Raw genomic sequence first — 20,870 nt, 5'->3', positions numbered from 1 at the left:
ACATAGACCAAACAGATGCCTTACGAGCGGTCATGTGGGCTTTAAAAGAAAAGACAGACCTAAAACACGACCAACAAATTTTAATAGGTGAAATGTTGGACCTCGCCATGGGTAGCAACTACTTCTGGCATGATGGCCAATATTATAGGCAACACAGAGGCGTAGCCATGGGGGCAAAATATGCCCCAAGTGTCGCCAATATATTCCTTAGTAAATGGGAGGAAGAAGAAATTTTCCAAAAAAATAATACAGATCTCCTAGTCTACAAAAGATATATTGATGACATCATTATTATATGGGCAGGAACGGAGGACACCCTAAAGATCTTCATGGAGGAAATGAACATCAACAATTATAAAATAAATTTTACAGGAACTTATAGCAAAACTGAGGTGAATTTTTTAGATCTGACAATAAATTTTAAACAGGGGAAATTTTATACAAAAACTTATTTTAAAAGTATTGATCGGAACGGATATATACCAACACACAGTTGCCATCATCCGCGATGGATTAAAAGCATTCCAAAAGGACAAATGCTAAGAATGCGGAGGAATTGTAGGGACGATATAGATTATGTGCAGCAAACCAATACTATAATAGATAGATTTACAGACAAGGGGTATAAGGCAAAAGAATTAGTCTCATTGAGAGACAATATTAGTAAGGTGGATAGGAAAACCTTATTAGCAGATAAGGATAAAAATAAGGATCCAAGCACTAGTCACTTTAACTTAGCCTTTATAACACAATACCATAGGAACTATAGACAATTTGAAAAAGTGATAAAGAGGCATTGGCACATATTGATGAGAGATAACATCTTGAAAGGGGTTCCTACCCCCTAAACCTTCCTTCATATACCGCAGAGTGCCTAACCTGAGGGACAAACTAGTTCATAATATCCCAGACCCACCCAAGAGGATGGGATCAAATTTCTTGTATTTTAAAGGTTTTTATGCATGTAAAAAATGTAAAGCATGTAATACAGTAAAAATAAAAAACAGGAAACAAACTTCTTTTAAATCTCACACGACATCCAAAGAGTACCAAATAAAAAAACTGATTACATGTGCCACAACCCACGTAACATACTTGGTTACTTGCCCATGCGGCCTACAATATGTGGGCCGCACCACAAGAAAATTGAGCATTCGAATAGGGGAACATCTAAATAATATTAAGAAGGGATTTAAAAAGCATAGTCTCTCAATGCACTTTAGAATCTACCACAACAGAGACCCCACATTAGCACAGTTTTGTGGGATTGATACAGTTGAATCCCATTGGAGAGGAGGTAATAGAAAAATAGCCATATCCAAGAATGAAACATTCTGGATATGTGAATTAGACACTATACAACCGAAGGGAATGAATAAAGATTTGGATATAAACTGCTTTATATCCAATTATTAACTGCAGATCATGTTTTCCAAGGCATTAACAGCCTCTATTACCTATGAGATATAATATTTTTTAATGAGGCGTTATTACATCTATATTTAAATGAGGCGTTAATAGATTATATATATAGGGCAGATAAATAATTTCTCAAATGTCACTTTATATTTTTATATTTTAATAATTTTTTTCACATCTAATTATTATATTTAATTCTATTAATTTTTCACTTTAGTATCATTTTTTATAATTTTTTACTATTTCTATACATACATTATTTATATAATACTTATTTATATATATATATTTTTCTTCAGTATTTGGTCCTTTTTATTCCCATTTGTATCTGCCAATATATTAATGTTTAAATAAGAATGTGTTAGATAAAGTTTATTATGTAAACTGAAGCCAATCACTAATTCATATATCTGGACTTGCACTTTGTAGCATGATTATCATTATAATAATACAATAATGGCAGCCGATAGGGGGGTAAAAACAGCCGGCAAGGTATCGGCATAAAATAATATATTATTCCTTCTTGATGATTTGAAGTCCGGGCTAATTGGGAAACAAGAATAACAAATACAGATCATGAACCTAGTGAATTGCTTCCGGTCCATAGGTCATTTGTGATGATGAAATAGCGGAAATGAATAAATGTTTTGGCATATAACCAAGCTGAAACGCAACGTGCGCACCACTTCCGAAGACGTCACATTCTGACGAAACGCGTCAAGTTGGCACGCACGTTGCCTCGCTTTGAGCCAGCAGCTGGACCGCACGCCGGAACCCACACTTCCGGGAACGGCGCACACGAGCGGAGAGAGCCAGCGTCCTGTTTTTTCTCATAGCCGCAAGGCAACACAGGAGCTCACTAGCGATGGCTTTTATCTTTTGACCTGAGTGGTTTTTATCGGTCAAACCCTGTTTGATGTGTCACGCATGTTTTGCATTTGGAGTGATTTTATTTGGAGTGTCCAAGTTCTTAAAAGTTTTTAGCTGCAGTGTCGTTTGGGGGTTTTATGGACATTTACGGATGTTTTTTACGAAGATTGATGTGGTTTTAAAATAATTTTTTGAATAAAGGTTATAAACCTTCTACACTATGAGGAGCCTTTTTCCCTTTTTTCTTCCATACTGAGTATACATCCGTATCCATAACGAGACCGTCCATCCGTCCATCCATATCACAGGAGCAGCAGAATAAGCGTTTTAGATTCTTATCGGCGAACGCCATAAGAATCCACATCGTCTGGTAAGTGGGCTACCTTACCTCTTTCTGGCACAGAGTGTTAGCATTCAAGGATCACCGGCACACTCGATTCCAATTTCACTCTAAGAGACTTTCTTCTGAGCACGGCTTTGCACCATTTTCATCTACTATTCACTATATGGACTTTTGTATTGGAATGCATGTTCATATGTTATTGTATGAACATATAACACAGTAGGGCACAGTATCGGCCTTCCAGCAATACAAGGAGGAAAATAAGAAGTGTAAACACGAAATCAAGATGGCTAAAATCAACTTTGAGAGACAAATAGCGGAGGATAGTAAAAAAAACCCAAAGAAATTCTTTAAATATATCAACAGCAAAAAAACTAGGGCAGAGCATATTGCACACATAATTAACGATGATGGGAGGATGGTTACAGAGGACACTGAAAAAGCAACCGTGCTGAATGCTTTTTTCTCGTCAGTCTTTACGCAGGAAAAGGAGGGGTACACTGACCATGACTGTATGGTTAGTAGTAATACACAGGACTTGCCACTATGGCTAACAGAGGGGGAAATCAGGGAAAGACTGGATAAACTTAACACAAACAAATCACCAGGCCCGGATGGCGTACATCCGAGAGTGCTCAAGGAACTCAGTATGGTTATATCTAGACCACTGTTCCTAATCTTTGCTGACAGTATTAGGACAGGAGATGTACCAGGGGATTGGAGGAAGGCTAACGTGATTCCGATATTCAAAAAGGGCCAGAGACATATCCCGGGAAATTATAGGCCTGTCAGTTTGACATCAATAGTATGTAAACTTCTGGAGGGGATGATAAGGGACTATATCGTAGAGTATGCTAAAGACAACAACATCATCATTAGTAACCAACACGGGTTTACAAATGGGCGTTCTTGTCAAACCAATCTCTTAGCATTCTACGAGGAAGTGAGCTGTGAGCTAGATAGGGGGAGACCAGTGGATGTGGTGTACTTGGATTTCGCTAAGGCGTTTGATACAGTTTCCCACAAGCGCTTAATTTATAAAATAAGGTCTGCAGGTATCGACAGCAGGGTTTGCTCTTGGATACGGAACTGGCTAAAAGGCCGTGTCCAAAGGGTGGTAATAAACAGCGCATACTCAGACTGGGCTGAGGTAGTAAGCGGGGTGCCCCAGGGCTCAGTCCTGGGACCAACCTTGTTCAATTTATTCATAAACAGCATTGAGGACGGGATCAGTAGTTCGTTATCAATTTTTGCAGATGACACAAAATTGGCCAGGGCAATAACTGCACAGCATGAAGCAGATATCCTACAGAATGACCTGGACAAAATTACGGAGTGGGCAACGACATGGCAAATGAGGTTTAATGTGGAGAAGTGTAAGGTTTTGCACTTGGGGACCAAAAACATAAAAACACAATACACGTTAGGAGGGGAACCCTTGGGGGACTCAAAAATGGAGAAAGATCTGGGAGTCTTGGTTGATGATAGATTAGGCAACAGCATGCAATGCCAAGCGGCAGCTTCCAAAGCCAACAGAATATTAGCATGCATAAAGAAAGGGATGTATTCCAGAGATAAGACTATAATCCTTCCACTTTATAAAACTCTGGTCCGACCGCATCTGGAGTATTCTGTCCAGTTCTGGTCGCCAGTCCTCAGGAGGGATGTGTTGGAGCTGGAGAGAGTCCAGAGAAGGGCAACTAAACTAATTAGGGGATTGGAGGACCTTACCTATGAAGAGCGGCTGCAATCGCTCGATTTATTTTCCCTGGAGAAGAGACGTCTGAGAGGGGACATGATAGCAATTTATAAATATCTTAATGGGGATCTCAGCTTAGAAAAAAAGCTGTTCATTCGAAGGAATTGCATGAGGACTCGAGGACATACAATGCGATTAGAGGAGAAGCGTTTTAACCTCAGGCAACGTGGGGGGTTCTTTACTGTTAGGGCTACAAGATTGTGGAATTGTCTACCACAAGAGGTGGTTTCTGCGGGTAGTATGGTGACTTTCAAAAGACTCTTAGACTTACATCTCAAGGATCAGGAGATAAAGGGCTATGTTAGATGATTACAGTCACACACACCTACACAGGTTGAACTGGATGGACTATTGTCTTTATTCAACCTCACCTACTATGTAACTATGTAATTGTAAAATATTTATTTATTTATTAGCACTTTATCAGCAATATTAATTTATATATTAGCACGTGCACTTTAGATAATTTTTTCGCTATTCATTATATATTATTGTTTATTATTTAATTTATATCAATATCAGCAAGTATGGCAACTTAGCACAGCAGTATTGGTTTCATGTTCACACGTGTACATACACTGACCAGTTGCACAACACAAGTTTTTTATCACTTATATAGGGGTAGCGCAGTATCTTACCTTTTGCTTACAATTTTTGAGATCACTATCCTCCAATAGACAGTGATTCTTATTACTTGCTGCTCCCCATTTAACATATTGCAATTCCTAGGCGCGAGTACATCACCCTTACTACCAGGGGTTATTGTACCTTGACTCAGAGAGGGTCGCAGCCGGGTCCCTACCAGTCCCCACTGGACAATTAGCGGTCCCCCAGAAATATAGGAGAGAATTAATGTAGATAGCCCATGATATTCTCATCGGGCCACTTAGGGGTCAGCCACACTAGATACCGGCTTACCCACACCTTATTTTGGCCTGGCATCTCCAAAGATGTTAGACAGTACTGTCAAACGTGTGACACCTGTCAATGGGTAGGGAAACAGGGGGATCGCCACAAGGCCAAATTACAATCCCTACCCATCATAGAGGAGCCATTCGGATGAGAAGCCGTAGATATTGCAGGACCCCTCGCCAAACCCAGCCTGTCCGGCAAAAAGTACATCCTGACAATAATTGAGTATGCAACCCGGTATCCAGAGGCTGTGGCTCTGACAAATATACAGGTGGAGACAATGTCTGAGGCACTGATGCGGGTCTTCTCCCGGATGGTTTTTCCCAGGGAGATGGTCTCGGATCGGGGGACTCAAGTCACTGCGGAAGTCACCCAACTGCTTTGGAGACTGTGTGGTATCAAGCCAATTATTAGTCCTTCCTACCACCCCCAGACAAATGGCCTATGTGAAAGGTTCAATGGCACATTGAAACAAATGCTCCGAACTTTCCCAGGTACGAGTTGGGACTGGGAGAGATTCCTGCCACACCTCTTATTTGCTTACAGGGAGGTGCCGCAGGAATCTACAGGATTCTCCCCCTTTGAACTATTGTTCGGACAGAGAGTATGGGGACCCCTAGATTTAAACCGGTAACACTGGGAAGGAGCAGTAGGTGAGGATGGTACCCCTGTTATACCCTTGGTGTTGGAGTTCCGTGACCGTTTGGAGGAACTGACATGCGTACTAACCTTCAGGCGGTGCAGACTCGCCAGCGCCAATGATATGACAGAGGCGCCAGAGGACATAGCTTTCAGACTGGCCAAAAGGTTTTGATTTTAAAACCTGTTCGCCACGACAAGCTACAGGCTGCCTGGCAGGGCCCATACCAAGTAGTGGAGAAGAGATGTGACACCACTTACGTGATTGGTCCTTGCTCTGGGAGTGGGGGGAAACGCATGCTCCACGTGAACATGCTCAAACCCTACTATGAGTGAACGGAGGATGTGGCTGCAATATGTGCACCGGCCTTCAACGAGTTCGAGAATCTTCCCTTACCAGACCTTCTGGGGGAGGATGATACTATAAGCTTTTTAAATCAGGTTCAGCTGGGGGAAAGGTTAAGCCCCCAAGTGCACATCCAGGCACGGCAATTGATAACCATGAAGGGAGCAACGTTCTCAAATGTACCTGGATACACTCTGCTGGCGATGCACCGAGTAGACACCTCGGAACATCCACCCCTCGGACAGATTCCCTACAGAATACCTGAGGCTCTCAGGGAACACATGAGATGGGAGATACGAGAGATGCTATGTCTCAGGGGTCATAGAAGCATCTGATAGTCCTTGAGCTTCTCCGGTGGTCATGGTACCGAAGCGGGATGGAACTACCCGCTTCTGTGTGGACTCCTGGAGACTCAATGACAAAATAGTATCAGACACTTACCCCATGCCCAGGGTAGACAAGCTCTTAGATCTAATGGCCAGAAGTCGATACCTCACGACCATCGATTTATGTAAGGGATATTGGTAAAATCCCCCTAGCCCCAGATGCCATTCCCAAGTTGGCCTTTGTCACCCCTTTGGGTTGTATCAATTCAAGGTCATGCCATTTGGGACGAAAAACGCTCCAGCCACGTTCCAAAGGATAGTAGACCGGCTGCTCAATGGCTTCCAAGAATATGCATGTGCATACCTTGATGATATTGCAAATTTTTAGTGAGACTTGGGAGGAGCATCTGAGACACATAGGAGCGGTGATAGACCGGATCAGAGAGGCCGGTCTAACCCTCAAACCAAGTAAATGTCATATTAGGATGGCGGAAGTGCAGTACTTGGGACATCGGGTGGGGTGTGGGAAACAAAAGCCTGAACCCACCAAAGTCGAGGCAGTGGCCCAGTGGCCAACCCCTCATACCAAAACCCAGGTTTTAGCATTCCTAGGGATGGCTGGCTACTACCGCAAATTCGTCCCAAACTACAGCACCCTGGCCAAACCCCTCACTGACCTGATTAGAAAGAACTTACCCCACCAAGTAGTGTGGGCCCCAGAGTGCGAACATGCATTCCAACAGCTCAAACAGGCCCTTGTTAATAGTCCTGTACTAGCTGCTCCCAATCCATCTAAACAATTTCTTGTGCCCACAGATGCTTCAATGTTTGGATTGGGAGCGGTATTGAGTCAGGTTGGAGAAGATAGCGGAGAACACTGATGGAACCTCTGACCCACACTGTACTTGTGGTCTTCCATCAGTATACGGCTTCCTCGCAGTCATGAACATAGATATCAAATCCCAGTCGCTGTCATACAAAACTAGCCTGACACTTAGCTTGTATACTGGAAACAACTAACACCTTTATTAAAACAATCCTTCCAAATAAATTAGTCAATTGAGGATAGGGGCACACCCTAAATGGATACGTCATGGCCCAGATGGCTGCTATCTGTGAACACATGACCTGTAAAATAATTCTGATATGAAGGTGGAAGCACCAGCCATTTTGGGAAGTGGCAAGCAGCGAGGTATACAGGTTTAAGCACCAGTTATTACCTCTAATACATATTGTAATTGATCAATACCATATGGAAGGATTTTGAAACATTTTCTATACTAATAACCCCGTAAAAAGTTGCTCATATTTTTCTAGTGCCAATTTTGGGTCTGCACCTGGCTCTTGAAAATAATATCGTAGTCGTTGAAATATTTGATCTAAAGTTACTTATTCAGTCAAGTCATATCCTATATACTCAATAAAAATAAAAATCTGTATAGAGGAGACCATAAACCCTTCTAATAACAACAGACAAAACTCATAGGACAACCATGGATTTCGTTGGAAATGCATGGACAGGTCTTATGACTGAAATTGAATCCACCTGTAACATCCCGGCCAAGGATGATATAAGCTTAAACCAATATATAAACACAGTAAAGAGACTTATTAAAAAAAAGTCAAACCTATACTGGCATATAGAATTTTTCTTAAAGTATATTCAAGCAAATGTATGCCCTGTGGGTTTGAGGATTCATCTATTCCCCTCCTTCGATAATGCTTCGAGCGAATTTAGAACTTTGTGGGAACGCATTTTAACTAAATGCAGCACTGATCTGTGCCAGCTTTTGGTGTCCCAATATAAATTGGACCTAGCTACATTAGATGCTGAGTTGTCATCTTTATATACCAAGAATGAGAATTTAAAAAAACATGTACATTACGAGGCAAGATGGAAGGAGGTGAAGGAGTATGGAATCAAACTTAATAGGGATATTATTTGTAAAAAACAAACTAAATTCCTAAAAGATAGGATGGCCTTCACGGACGGCTATGCTTATCGATGGCCGGGACCCAATAGTTCAAGGCGACCCCGCTATTCGCGAGGCCCCCGTGAACAGGTATCGAATACAGGTCTAAGGGAAACCGATTGGGAATCAGACTCGTCTTCGATCTCCGCACAATCTAACAGATCCAAAACATTGATTAGATCTAATCAAGATACCAGACCAAAAACAGATATGGGGACACGTAAACGAGGACAACAGGAAGGAGCCAATTACACACCACGCTCCAAAAAGCGACCTGATGAAACTTCTAAATTTCAATCATTGGGAATTGGGGGAACTCAAATTGGACAGACTTTTAGATCTGTCGAGGCACCTACACAAGAAAGTTTGGAAGCGCAGGACCCCTATTTGGGAGGCCTGGCTCTCCAAGCGATACAAATGTTGCAACCCTTATCCACTAACACTAACTCAATTAATTTATCCACACAGGATCTCACGTCTAATTCTCAAACACAATCACTAGGTGCTGCGGCACCTGCTTTTTCTAATACACCACTTTTAAATACATCCAGCACTATTCCTCTTAGACAAACCACTATTGATGGCCACTTTGCAGCCTCACAGGCCCAGGCCTCAAATTTTCCTCTGAGCACATCACTAAACCTTCCCACCTAAAATTATCGATCATCAATTTAACCCCCTATCACTTCTCCCCCCAAGAACAAGAGGTCCTTGAACTTGGCCTCACGTTCTGCCCATCGGTTCCCATGGACAGATATGAGACCATAAAGGACGTCTATATGTTCATAAGGAATTTGACATATAAACATATTTATGATCCAGAAAGACAACGTAATATACAAGACAAAGAAATCTCAGAAAAAATAAAACATTACACAATGCAAGAATTCCGTGTCCTACGGGATTTAATTTTACTATTGGAGGAAGGCAACCCTTCGGATTCCCAATCCCCCAGTCAATCTATACAAACAAAGACCGTAAATTCAAGACAGGTCCCTTTCAAACCAAAATCTAATAATTTCCCTGACTTGACTACAAATTCTAACCTATTGGCTTTTCTGACCACAGTGGTAGGTGAGATCAAAAATTGTGAGTTAAAATCAACACAAAATAATCTTTCTAAACAACAACTACAGATGCTTAATAAATTAAGGAACCATACAGACTTGGTTATAAAACCCTCAGATAAGGGTGGTAACCTAGTATTGATGACTCGGGAGGGATATGAGAGAATGTGCCTTAACATCCTCTCAAATCGTACATGGTACAAAAAGATATCTCCATCGGCTACTACAGAATTCAAAGCAGAGTATTTGGATATAATCGGACGTGCATATCAAATGGCTCTCATAGATAAGGACTGTTACAATTTTCTCAACAACAAATTTCCGAGACAGGCGACATTCTATTCACTCCCAAAAACTCATAAAAACTTAATCTCTCCACCCGGTAGGCCTATTGTATCGGGCATTGGAAGTCTAACTAAAAACGCTAGTCGTTTGGTCGACTATTACTTACTACCACATGTGGTGCGGTTACCGTCATACGTCAAGGACACACTCGAGTTTTTGAGAATGATTGAAGATATGGTGGTTCCTCCCGACGCCCTGCTTGTGACTTTGGATGTGGAGGCATTATACTCCAGTATCCCTCACGAGCAGGGCGTCGGGACGATACGCACCTTCTTATATGAGGAAGATCATCACACCTGGCCATTTTGTGATTTCATATTAGAACTTCTATTGTTTATTTTGAAACATAACTGGTTTACTTTTAACGGGTCCCACTACCTCCAGGTGCAGGGCGTGGCCATGGGCACTTGCTGTGCCCCGGCCTACGCCAACCTATACCTGGGGGGGTGGGAGCGACAAATCACATCAGACGAAAGTCTATCTCATTTCTTTTCATTTGTGGCAATTTGGTTTCGCTATATAGACGACATTTTTGTTGTCTGGACAGGTCCAAAGTCAGTGTTAGATGAGTTCATTGCTCAATTAAATATAAACGACTTCAATTTGAAGTTAACATCTACCATCAGCGACTCAAGTGTTAATTTCCTTGACTTAACGGTGCTCAAACATGTGGATGGACACCTGACGACTAACCTATACAGAAAGGAGACGTCAGGGAATGTAATATTACACGCGTCAAGCGCCCATCCAGGGGCGCTTATACGTAGTATTCCATATGCCCAATACACACGCCTACGGCGTAATTGTACATCTGACAGCGATTTCAAAACACAGGCCAATCTCTTACGAGAACGCCTAATAGCTCGTGGATACAGCAAACGCTTGTTGAGAGCAGCTTTTAACAAAGCGTTTTCTCAAAATAGAAACAGCCTCATCTTTAGAGCCAAACCTTCAAGCACACAACCGACAGTTAAACTAATAACCAAATACTCCTCTCATGAAAAAGTACTGAGAGATATTCTTGAACGAAACTGGCATCTCCTTCGTGATGACCCGGTTATAAACAAATATGTGGGCAAACACCCCCAAATTGTATTTAGGAGAACAAGATCTTTAAGAGATCAACTAACAACAAGCCACTATGAACCCATTAGAAATAAAGTAACTACATGTAGGGGCACTTACAAATGTTGCAAATGCGCCCTCTGTCCTTGGATAGAGGAGAATACTCAATATACCCTACCTAATGGTGAAATATTTGTTCCTAAATTTCGGGCTGACTGTAGTACCCGTGGAGTGGTATACATGATGCATTGCGCCTGTGGCATGTTCTATATAGGTAAAACTATAAGAGAGCTTCGCCAGAGGATAAATGACCATGTGTACGTATCAGCAGGAGGAAGGATGATCACGCCCGTGAGCAGACACCTTGACCTATACCACAGGTTCAACCCCAAAAAGGCAAGATTTTATGTGCTTGAGGTTATCCCTCAGGATCCCCGAGGTGGCAACTGGGACAAAAAAATTCTCCAGAGAGAGACTCTCTGGATAGAGCGTCTCAGTGCCACATATAGACCTGGTTTGAACGAAACCCAATCGTACAAACCCTTTCTATGAAGGCCTTTCATTTACCTAGTGCTAATAGATCTAAAAGATCTTGAGCGGCATGTTCTGGTTACGATAATGGCCCTTTGTGGGATATATGGGTCCGGGTGTCTGCTTGGTTTTGGCGTGGTCATCCTCCCCCTGTATATCCACCTATTCTGATACCTCTCTACACTAATGAGAGTTTTCGGCACATGTATCTCTCTTCTCCTCCTTACGTACAATAAATAGTCTTTTATGTTATAATCCCTCTCTCATCAATATTGTGATCTCGAGGATTTATGATCAGTCGAAAAATGCAATTTTTGGAGTTGGAAGTGTGGAAGTGTTTCTAGTAGGGGGCAGTCCAGCCCCCGTTCTTCCATTAGGGCCATTACTATTGAATGCCCTTACTAGTGGTCTATGTTGTAAAAAAACAAACATGGTTACAATATATTTTTTGAAAAATAAATACATTACTGATATATATCTCCTGGTTCATCAGGAACATTTTTGTACCACAGTGAAATATGTCTTTATACATGTATTTTAAATTTATATAATTTTTGTTCTGTCTTGTTTTGTGTTTTTATTTCAGGCAATTAGATTCTTCATGTAATTGCGGACCGATCCTGTGGGGGCAGTGTGGGTAACCTCATCAGCGAGATATGTGCGGCCGGATAGGCCGCAGTACGGCTCCGCCCCCTCCGGGCGGAACTTCCTGTGGCACCAGAGCGGACTACGGAGGCAATTCCTGCCTCTGTGTGATCTGCTCACACTTGTGACAGAGCCGAGAGCTTCGTCGGGGTGTCCCCGCGTTTGCTCTCGAGCGATGTCCGGTGGGAGTGGCCGGGGCGGTGACGTCTTTTGACGAACCGCCCGGGATCCACGCCATTTAAGGGCGCCAGATACAGGCCCTAGTATGGCGGAGGTTCCCCATCCGGTGGGGACTGTGCGGAAGCTGGGAACAGCGTGGCAAGGGGTAAGCTATACATGGCTAGCAACAATGTTTTAGCATTATACTCTTTAATACCCGTGACTTTATTCCAACCTTACTCTGCTTAACAGCCTATATACAAGCAGAGGAGACATGCTCCCTACATTAAGCTCTCGCCCTTTCCAAGTTTGGTGAGCCGTCTTAAGGTGTTTGTTTATGTTTGGGATTCTTTTACTATATAGGGATCTACTATGTTTGGTGGTACCTTATCTATCTACCTCTATATCTATTTCCTATGCCTGTTTCAAGCATGTCATGTATGAACTCTATGTGGACTCTATGAGGCAATTGTCTGCGTATACGTAACCCAGGTCACTCTCCTACTACTATGGAGGGAGGTGGGCTGGGTACTAAATTGACTGCACACATATATTTATATATGTATATAAAAATAAATCAATACACATGATATGCATTCTACTCTATGGGTGACCCATTGGTGCATGGGTGAACTCTATATGTCGGTGTACATCCGGCTAGAAACGTATGACAATTGCCTATCCTTACTGTCCTGAGTAATTATGTGTCTATTCTTTAGCCCTTTTGAGGCAGATAATCTATGGGCTTTATGGGTGCTTATATACTCTCATAACATGCATGTGGCACACTTATTCTATCACTTTGGAATACTTGAGTTTATGGGTTCAGCACTCTCACGGGCTCCCTCTTAAAGTGATATCATAGAATATAAATGCAAACTATTCTGAGAAACATTGTTTTCTTGCTCTTACCCATTCAGATAATAGACATGGAGTGATCACCCTCACTACTATGTCACTATATAAGTGCCTATGTTTGAGCTTCCCAAAACGCACAGTCCTCCTCGTTAAAGAATTTCTCATGAAAATTGAGATATGTGCCTGATTACTATATGTACAGGTATGTATATTTTTCTTCCGTATACCAGATGTACAAACATGATATACATGCTGACATTATAATTACAGCATGAATCCCCACATATACTCGCTATTGGCAGCCTCCATTGTTTCTCCTAAACCCCTTTGGTTTCTGAATGCAATCTAAGACTCAATGTTATATTGTGTTGATATAGTAAAAGTATAAGGACTCACTCAGATGTGTAATGTGATTGTATGCAACAAAAGGAGAAAAAAATGATATGTAATTGTAACTACAATATACTGGAAACGATGTAACATATATATGTAATTTATCTAAACACTGTTATTTTTCACACAGACAAAAGAAATGATATGCTCCAGACGAAGCTTTTTGCCTAAGAAAGCGAAACAGGTTGAGCAAAGGTCATATATTACATGGTGAATGTTAATCTATACTCTCAGTTGACCCCGCTGACCGGCACCTCACTGCTTGGGTGTCCGCCGGCGGTTCTCTTCTGATTCTGAGTAAACGGTTTCAAGAATTATATGACTACTAATGATCTTGTACTTTGAATTGTATGTAAATCACTGCTATAAGTTTTATGTACTGAGATATTGTACAGTATAGACCATCTATTGGTCTCACGGTGTCCTCAACACACAATTATTTGCCTGTATTTTTCCATGATTTTAAAATATTTTTGTTGAATAAAATAATAATTTTTTTAAAAAAACTCTTGTGCCCGAAATCCCTGTTTCCCAATCCTTCCAAATAAATTAGTCAATTGAGGATAGGGGCACACCCTAAATGGATACGTCATGGCCCAGATGGCTGCTATCTGTGAACACATGACCTGTAAAATATTTCTTTATTAAAACAAGCAGCAGACTTTTATACACTTGAGAAGCATGACAGTCACTACATGAACAATGACCTGAATATTTACATAAAACATCACACAATGTTGAGATAACGAGGTACAGCTGACTCATGGCTAATCCCATCTAGACAAGGTTATCATTCACATGCTAATTAGCTCAGCGTACTTAAGTCAGCCTGGAAGCCCAGACAGCCGGCACCAAAGGTAAAACAAGATATAATATACATTATTATAGTGTAAATACTGAGAACCCCCCGTAAACAATAGGTGAGCAAATCAGCATAATTTACAATGTGTGGAAGACAGGTGTTTGAGCTGATGGCATGCATCTGTTACAAGTCTGACCAACTGAAGCAGTCCAAACCATCAATTTATCTGTCACATAGTTTTTTCACTGTCAGTGACGGTGCGAACCGTCACAAACACCCTGTGGCTTACTTGAGCAGGAAGCTTCTCCCCAGGGAAGTGAGCTACCCGGCCACAGAAAAAGAATACATGGCTGTGGTGTGGTCCCTAAAGAAGCTTCAGCCCTACTTGTACAGACAGCAGTTCACCCTACTCACGGATCACAACTCGTTGGTATAGCTAAACCGAGTGGCAGGGGACAATGCCTGGTTGTTGCGCTGGAGTTTGGCGTTACAACCGTAGGACTTTACTATTCACTACCGCCCAGGGAAACCGAATAGCAATGCCGATGGGTTATTGCGACAAACAAATGGAAAAGTGATTTGTGAGTACTCCCCAGACATCCCTAAGCCGATCTGTTATGGATCAGACTGTGTATGCCAGCTTAACCACTTAAGCCCCGGAAGATTTTACCCCCTTCCTGACCAGGGGGTTTTTTGCGATTTTTTACTGCGTGACTTTGACGGACAATTGCGCTCGTGCGATGCTGTACCTAAACGAATTTCCCGTCCTTTTTTTCCCACAAACAGAGCTTTCTTTTGGTGGTATTTGATCACCTGTGCTATTTTTTGATCATGCGCTATAAACAAAAAAAGAGCGTAATTTTTGCAAAAATAACAATATATTTTTTTATATGAAATTCCCCCCAAAAAAAATGTAAAAATCAAAATGTTTTAACATTTTCGGCCAAATTGTTTTACGCTACATATGTTTGGTAAAAAAAAAAAAAATCGCAAAAAGCGTATTTTGATTGGTTTGCGCAAAAGTTATCGCGTTTACTAACAAAGGGAAAGATTTTTGTCATTTTTGGTGTTTTTTTTTTTAACGAGTAATGGCGGCGATCTGCAATTTTTTTTGCGGTACTGCGACATTGCGGCGGACAGATCGGACCCTTGACTGACATTTTTGACACTTTTGGGGGTACCAGTGACATTACTGCAGTAATCAGTGCTATATATATATGCACTGTTACTGCAAAAATTACACTGGCAGGGAAGGGGTTAACTGTATTGGACAGGGAGGGGTTAAGTGTGTCCTAGGGGCGTGATTCTAACTGTAGGGGGACAGGTCTCCTAGTGTAAAAACAAAGATCAACGGTTCTACATAGTAGAACCGTCTGATCTTCATTTTTACACAGGGGAGAATGACAGGCGGCTTGTTTACATAAGCCGCTCTGTCTTTCTCCCGCTGTACCGGCGATCATAGTGTGACCGGCAGACATCGGGTCCGCCGGTCACACGCCCGCACTCCTCTGTGAACGAGCCTCAGCAGGCGCGCGCCTCGGCGGGCGCGCGCACGCCCGATATTGGCTCTAAAAGGAGTGACAGGCGAGCGACGTAGACCTACATCACTCTGCCTGGCCGGGGCTGACTGCCGCAGTAAATATACTGTGAGCAGTCGGCAACCGGTTAAGAGGGAGCAGTGTAGCGGAATGGACACAGAGAATATGGTTTGGATTGCTTCAAGTGGGACAGTAATATTTGTCAGCCATGTATCTCGAGAAATGTGAGGACTATTCCTGGCCTGTTTGATTCTGAACATGTTCATTGAAAGAGCTAATCACATTGGCCTCTGTTCCATGTCCTTTAGTGTCAGAGATGGTCAGTCTGTCACTGGCAGTCTTTTCCTATTGTCAGTGTAATGAGGTGTGATGTGTGTTTGGTTAAGCCTGTCTGTCCGTTGTTAATTGCTAATTGTTAATGATTTCACATATTGTTTCTGTCCTGATGGCTAGATAATTAGTTCAGGTTAATTCTATTTCTGTATACAATTTCATCTGCATATGATAATGCAATCAAGCAAACCCTAACCTGTATGTGGTAATCTGATCAGGAGGGGGATGCTTCCCTGTGCTGTATATACTGTATTGTGTGAGAGTGTTCAATAAACGAGTTGACTCCCAGAACTGTGTGTCGTCCAGTTGTGGGGGGGGGGGGGTATATTTGAATAATGGCTTTGACCTTCAGTGGAAGTAATGATACTGTACCCTGTGAGGGATTGAACATTGCTCCCAGGTAAATCATCTGTTGGGTTGATATAAGTTGGATCTTCTGGTAATTTATGAGCCACCCAACCTGAGTCAAGGATTGCAAAAAAATACTGTGAAAAAAATATGCGAGAGGATTTGGTTCTGGTTGTTTGCAAGGAGAAGAAGAATATCGTCCAGGTAGTGGTATACCTTTAGCCTCTTCTCCCATAGGGGGGCTAGGGTAGAAACTAGGACTTTCGTGAATTTCCGGGGAGACGTGCATAGACCGAATGGTAGGCACAGAAACTGAAGATGAAGGTGACCCACTACAAATCTCAGGTACTTCTGGAAGGACAGGAGAATTGGAATATGCAGATAAGCATCCTGAAGATCTATTGAAAGTAACCAGGCTCCTGGCTGTACTGCTTGGATTATTGTCTGCAAGGATTCCATTTCGAAACTTTCCAGATAGATATATTGATTGAGCTTCTTCAGGTCTATCACTTGCCTACAACCGCCTGTGTTCTTTGGGACCAGGAATAGAGTGGAGTAGAAACCAGTGAATTGCTCTGAAGGGGGAACTGGAGTGGTTGCACCCTGCAGTTGGAGTGAAGTTATGAAATGCATTAAAGCTTGTGCCTTCTGCGGGGACGCTGGAATGTCTGTTCTTTTGAAGTGTCCTTGAGGAGGCGATGAGAGAAAGTCCAGAAATGCCCATTTAGAACTGTGGATAGGACCCAAGGGTCCTGGCATCTGTTTTTGAAAACTTGCGCAAAACGTTTGAGCCTGGCTCCCCCCAGGAGTGTTTGGGCCAGCCTTGTGTCAAAAGGACTTAATAGCATCCTGGGGAGCGGATAAGGCTCTATTTTTTCTGGCTCCCAGAAAAGAAGACTGGGTTTTGGAGAGATTGCCTAAAATCTCTGGATCTAGACTGTTGAAATTTAGAGGAGAAGGTTCTAGATTTTATGACCCTTCTTGTCCTGAGAAAGGAAGCCCGACTGACCCCAGTGACCCTGGAGATTGCTCCAAACAGTACTTTCCTGTCAAATGGGATCTTGCACCAGTTTTGTTTTGACGCTAGATTAGCCACCCACGGTTTAAGCCATTTGGCTATAATTGAATGCAACATTGATCTTGCTGAGCAACGAATGGTGTCAATCGCTGCTTTCCCAACTAAATTTGCCAACATTTTTAACTCGTCTAGAGCCGCTTCTGAGGCCAGGTAGCTTTTTTTACGATCTAAATATATGCGTCTCTCCAGGGGATCTTTGAAAGAGGCAGAATCTTGATCAAAAATACTCAGATCCTGCTGCTGCATTCCACTGGACATTCATCATTATTCTTGTAGAAGAATTTGGCAGTCTGCATTCCTATGAGGAAACACTGGATACCCCAAAAGTGCCGCAGAAGGGGTTCCTAGACTTATTAGCGCTAATAGCGGCCCAAGCACTACAAGGACTGCGATCGTGAGAGGCTGAACCCAGCGGAAGCTGCTCTGTGGCAGAGGTAGGGACATGCTGCTGACTTCTTCACCAGTCAAAAGGTATGAGGAAAAACAATGGGAATGTTGGGGGAAGGTGGACGTCTCTTTTAGGCTATTTACCTGTCCTGAGGGAAGAGTAGAGGTGGAGCTCTATCACCTGCATGCTGCTATAGAGGCGCCAGGAAAAAGGTTTGTCTTTAGTTCTAACTTAAAAAAAAATGTGGTGTTCTACATCTTTTTTGATTAGCAGCATTTATAATGTGATTGTGTGTAGAACAAATAACTTTCTGGAAATCAGTAAACATGATTTAGGCAGATTTGTGAACAATATTTGGGAGAAATAGGCCTTTTGTGTACATGGAAAAAGTCTTAGATCTTTGAGTTCAGCTCATGAAAAATGGGGGCAAAAATAAAAGTGTTGCATTTATAATTTTGTTCAGTGTGTGTATATATATATATATATATATATATATATATATAAAATGAATAGAAGAATTTACCTTCAGACACAGGCCTAGTCCCTCGTTGTAGCAGCACTTTGGCTGTGTCAGAATTCAATGATGGATTGCCTTCCAATAACCTGGAAAATATCAGAAAAGGGAACATCATTGTTGAATTTGGATTATATGAATTAAATATAACAATTAAATATATAATAATTAACCACTAGACGTGGCTGGGCTGGATCACACACATATATCAGATTCAGCTTTTCCAGGTATAGGGCATCCGCGCATGCGCCCCCCGCCCTATCTGTGCTGTGATTCACTACAGAAGAAGTTTGGCAGCCCCAATAATTTTTGGCCTGGACCTGCTGATCGACTGTAGCAAATCACAGCACAGCCTGTGTCCATGTTAGTAAACACAGGTTCTGGATAGTTCTTCTCTCTCTGAGCCCTTTTGGGAGAAAAAAGCCAGACCTGTGTGTGCAAAAGCAGCACATTTACACATTTGCGCACACTTATTCAGACACGTTTAACCCTTTTATCGCCCTCCTGTTAACCTTTTAACTGCTCTGTCACCAGTGTCATTAATAAACTGTGCAGAATTATTTTACTGATCCCTATATTAGCATCACTAGCGACATCAGATAGCGGTAGCATCAGTTAGCATCACTCCCAGATAGCGTCATATTGCCATTCACATTTAACTCTTTGATTGCCCGCAACACTATCACAGACACACTATAACCGCCATTACTAGTATAGTGTTTGAACAGCTGAGTATTTTTGATCAGGATTAGAACTGTATTAGTGCCCCAATAGTATGGTGTCTCAAAAAATGCAGTCTAAGTAGGATCAACCCTGTTTGCTGCCAACAGTTGCGTTTAGCCTACCGCCCCCCAACAAATGCAGTGTCAATATAAATTCTGATCACTACAACCTCTGTTACCAAAACTGCAGTGTTAGCAAGATCAGGCCTCCTCTCTGTAAGCACTAGCAGGTACATTTTATTTCTAAAGGTTCAAGCAGTCCCTGGCAGCCAGGATCTCTTTTTCAAATACTCACACTAGGTACCTGTACACTTGGTGGACAACATGTTCCAAAAAAGGTACTCTAGTGAAGGGGTCTACAAGATTCTGAGCATGTCAGATGAGAACTAAGGGGAAGACCCACTGACACAATCTGCTGCAGAATATGAACCTGTAGCTACCCTGACAGGTAGCTCAGACGATGGAGAAGAGGTCCTTGTTAAGATCTGGCATACCCAAACCCAAGTTGCTGAGGTGCTAGAAATGCACAAATATTCTTATAAGCAGCAGGGTCCAAATACAAAATGCAGCCACTTGTAAATAACCTGTCCTAAAAAATTGCAGATGTGTATACGCCCCAACAAAACATCTGTGTAGATGAGTCCCTCATACATTTCAGTGGCAGGCTTGCAATTAAGCAATATCTCGCTGGCAAGTGTGCCAGATATGGGGTCAAAATGTATAAAGTCTGGTAGAGGGCAACAGGCTATACATATTCTAAATGATTTCACCACTTTCAATCAGGCAAATAAGTGGTGCTATCTTAAACAAACTAAGAAAATGACAAGAAAATAAAACACAAAAAACAAAAAAGCACCCAGTGTTAAAAGTGAAGTGAAAAAATCAGAACAAAGTCCACATGAAAGTACAGTTTAGGGCCTGGTTCACATTGTTGGGACATATGCTCCTACTTTGGGAGCACAACGCATTACGTGTACAAATCAATGGTTCCCTTTTGTAGCTGTCTTAACTGGTTAGACACAAGTCAGATCAACTTTGTAAAAGGTTCCTGCACTACTTTGGTCCGACTTTTGTCCATTTTTAGCTCATTCAATATCATTGAAATAGGATCAATAACTCCACAATCCGCAATTTCTAGGCCACCTTTTTCATAACCCAAGCATTATAGCGCATATAGAAGAAAAAAGGAGAGCTCCAATAGTATAATATGTTAAAAACTCTTTTAATGCTTGGCTTATGAAAAACATGGCCTGGAGATTGCCGATGGTGGAGTTATTAACCTCAGGGTTAAAAATGCATTTTGCCGAACATGAGAATGTGAGGCAAATTAATCTGCTGAGTGTATACCCTATGGGGAATTGGTGACACGGTGGTGTAGCACGAGGTGTGGTGAAAAGATTGTATGATATAATAGGAGACTTGCACAGAAAAACTCTTTTGATCATTTAAAGTGGACTTTAATTTGGATCTTGAACTGATTTTTTTTACTTCACATTG

The 20,870-nt window shown here is 42.0% G+C and overlaps 1 protein-coding gene across 1 annotated transcript in view; it reads right to left on the bottom strand.

Moving 5' to 3' along the window:
- The window catches only part of SERHL2 (serine hydrolase like 2), a gene marked incomplete at both ends in the record, with an annotated part of 881,593 nt that overhangs the window by 372,192 nt on the left and 488,531 nt on the right, over positions 1-20,870 (bottom strand). The window contains one exon of the mRNA XM_082266295.1: positions 18,661-18,740. Coding sequence (XP_082122421.1) covers positions 18,661-18,740 — 80 coding nt within the window. The remainder of the gene's footprint in view (positions 1-18,660; positions 18,741-20,870) is intronic.

This window comes from Pelophylax lessonae (assembly GCF_965119305.1).
Source record: "Pelophylax lessonae genome assembly, chromosome: 8".
Classification (NCBI taxonomy): Eukaryota; Metazoa; Chordata; class Amphibia; order Anura; family Ranidae; genus Pelophylax; species Pelophylax lessonae.
Note: the sequence above shows the minus strand (reverse complement) of the source record. Positions and strands in the feature narration are given on the sequence as shown.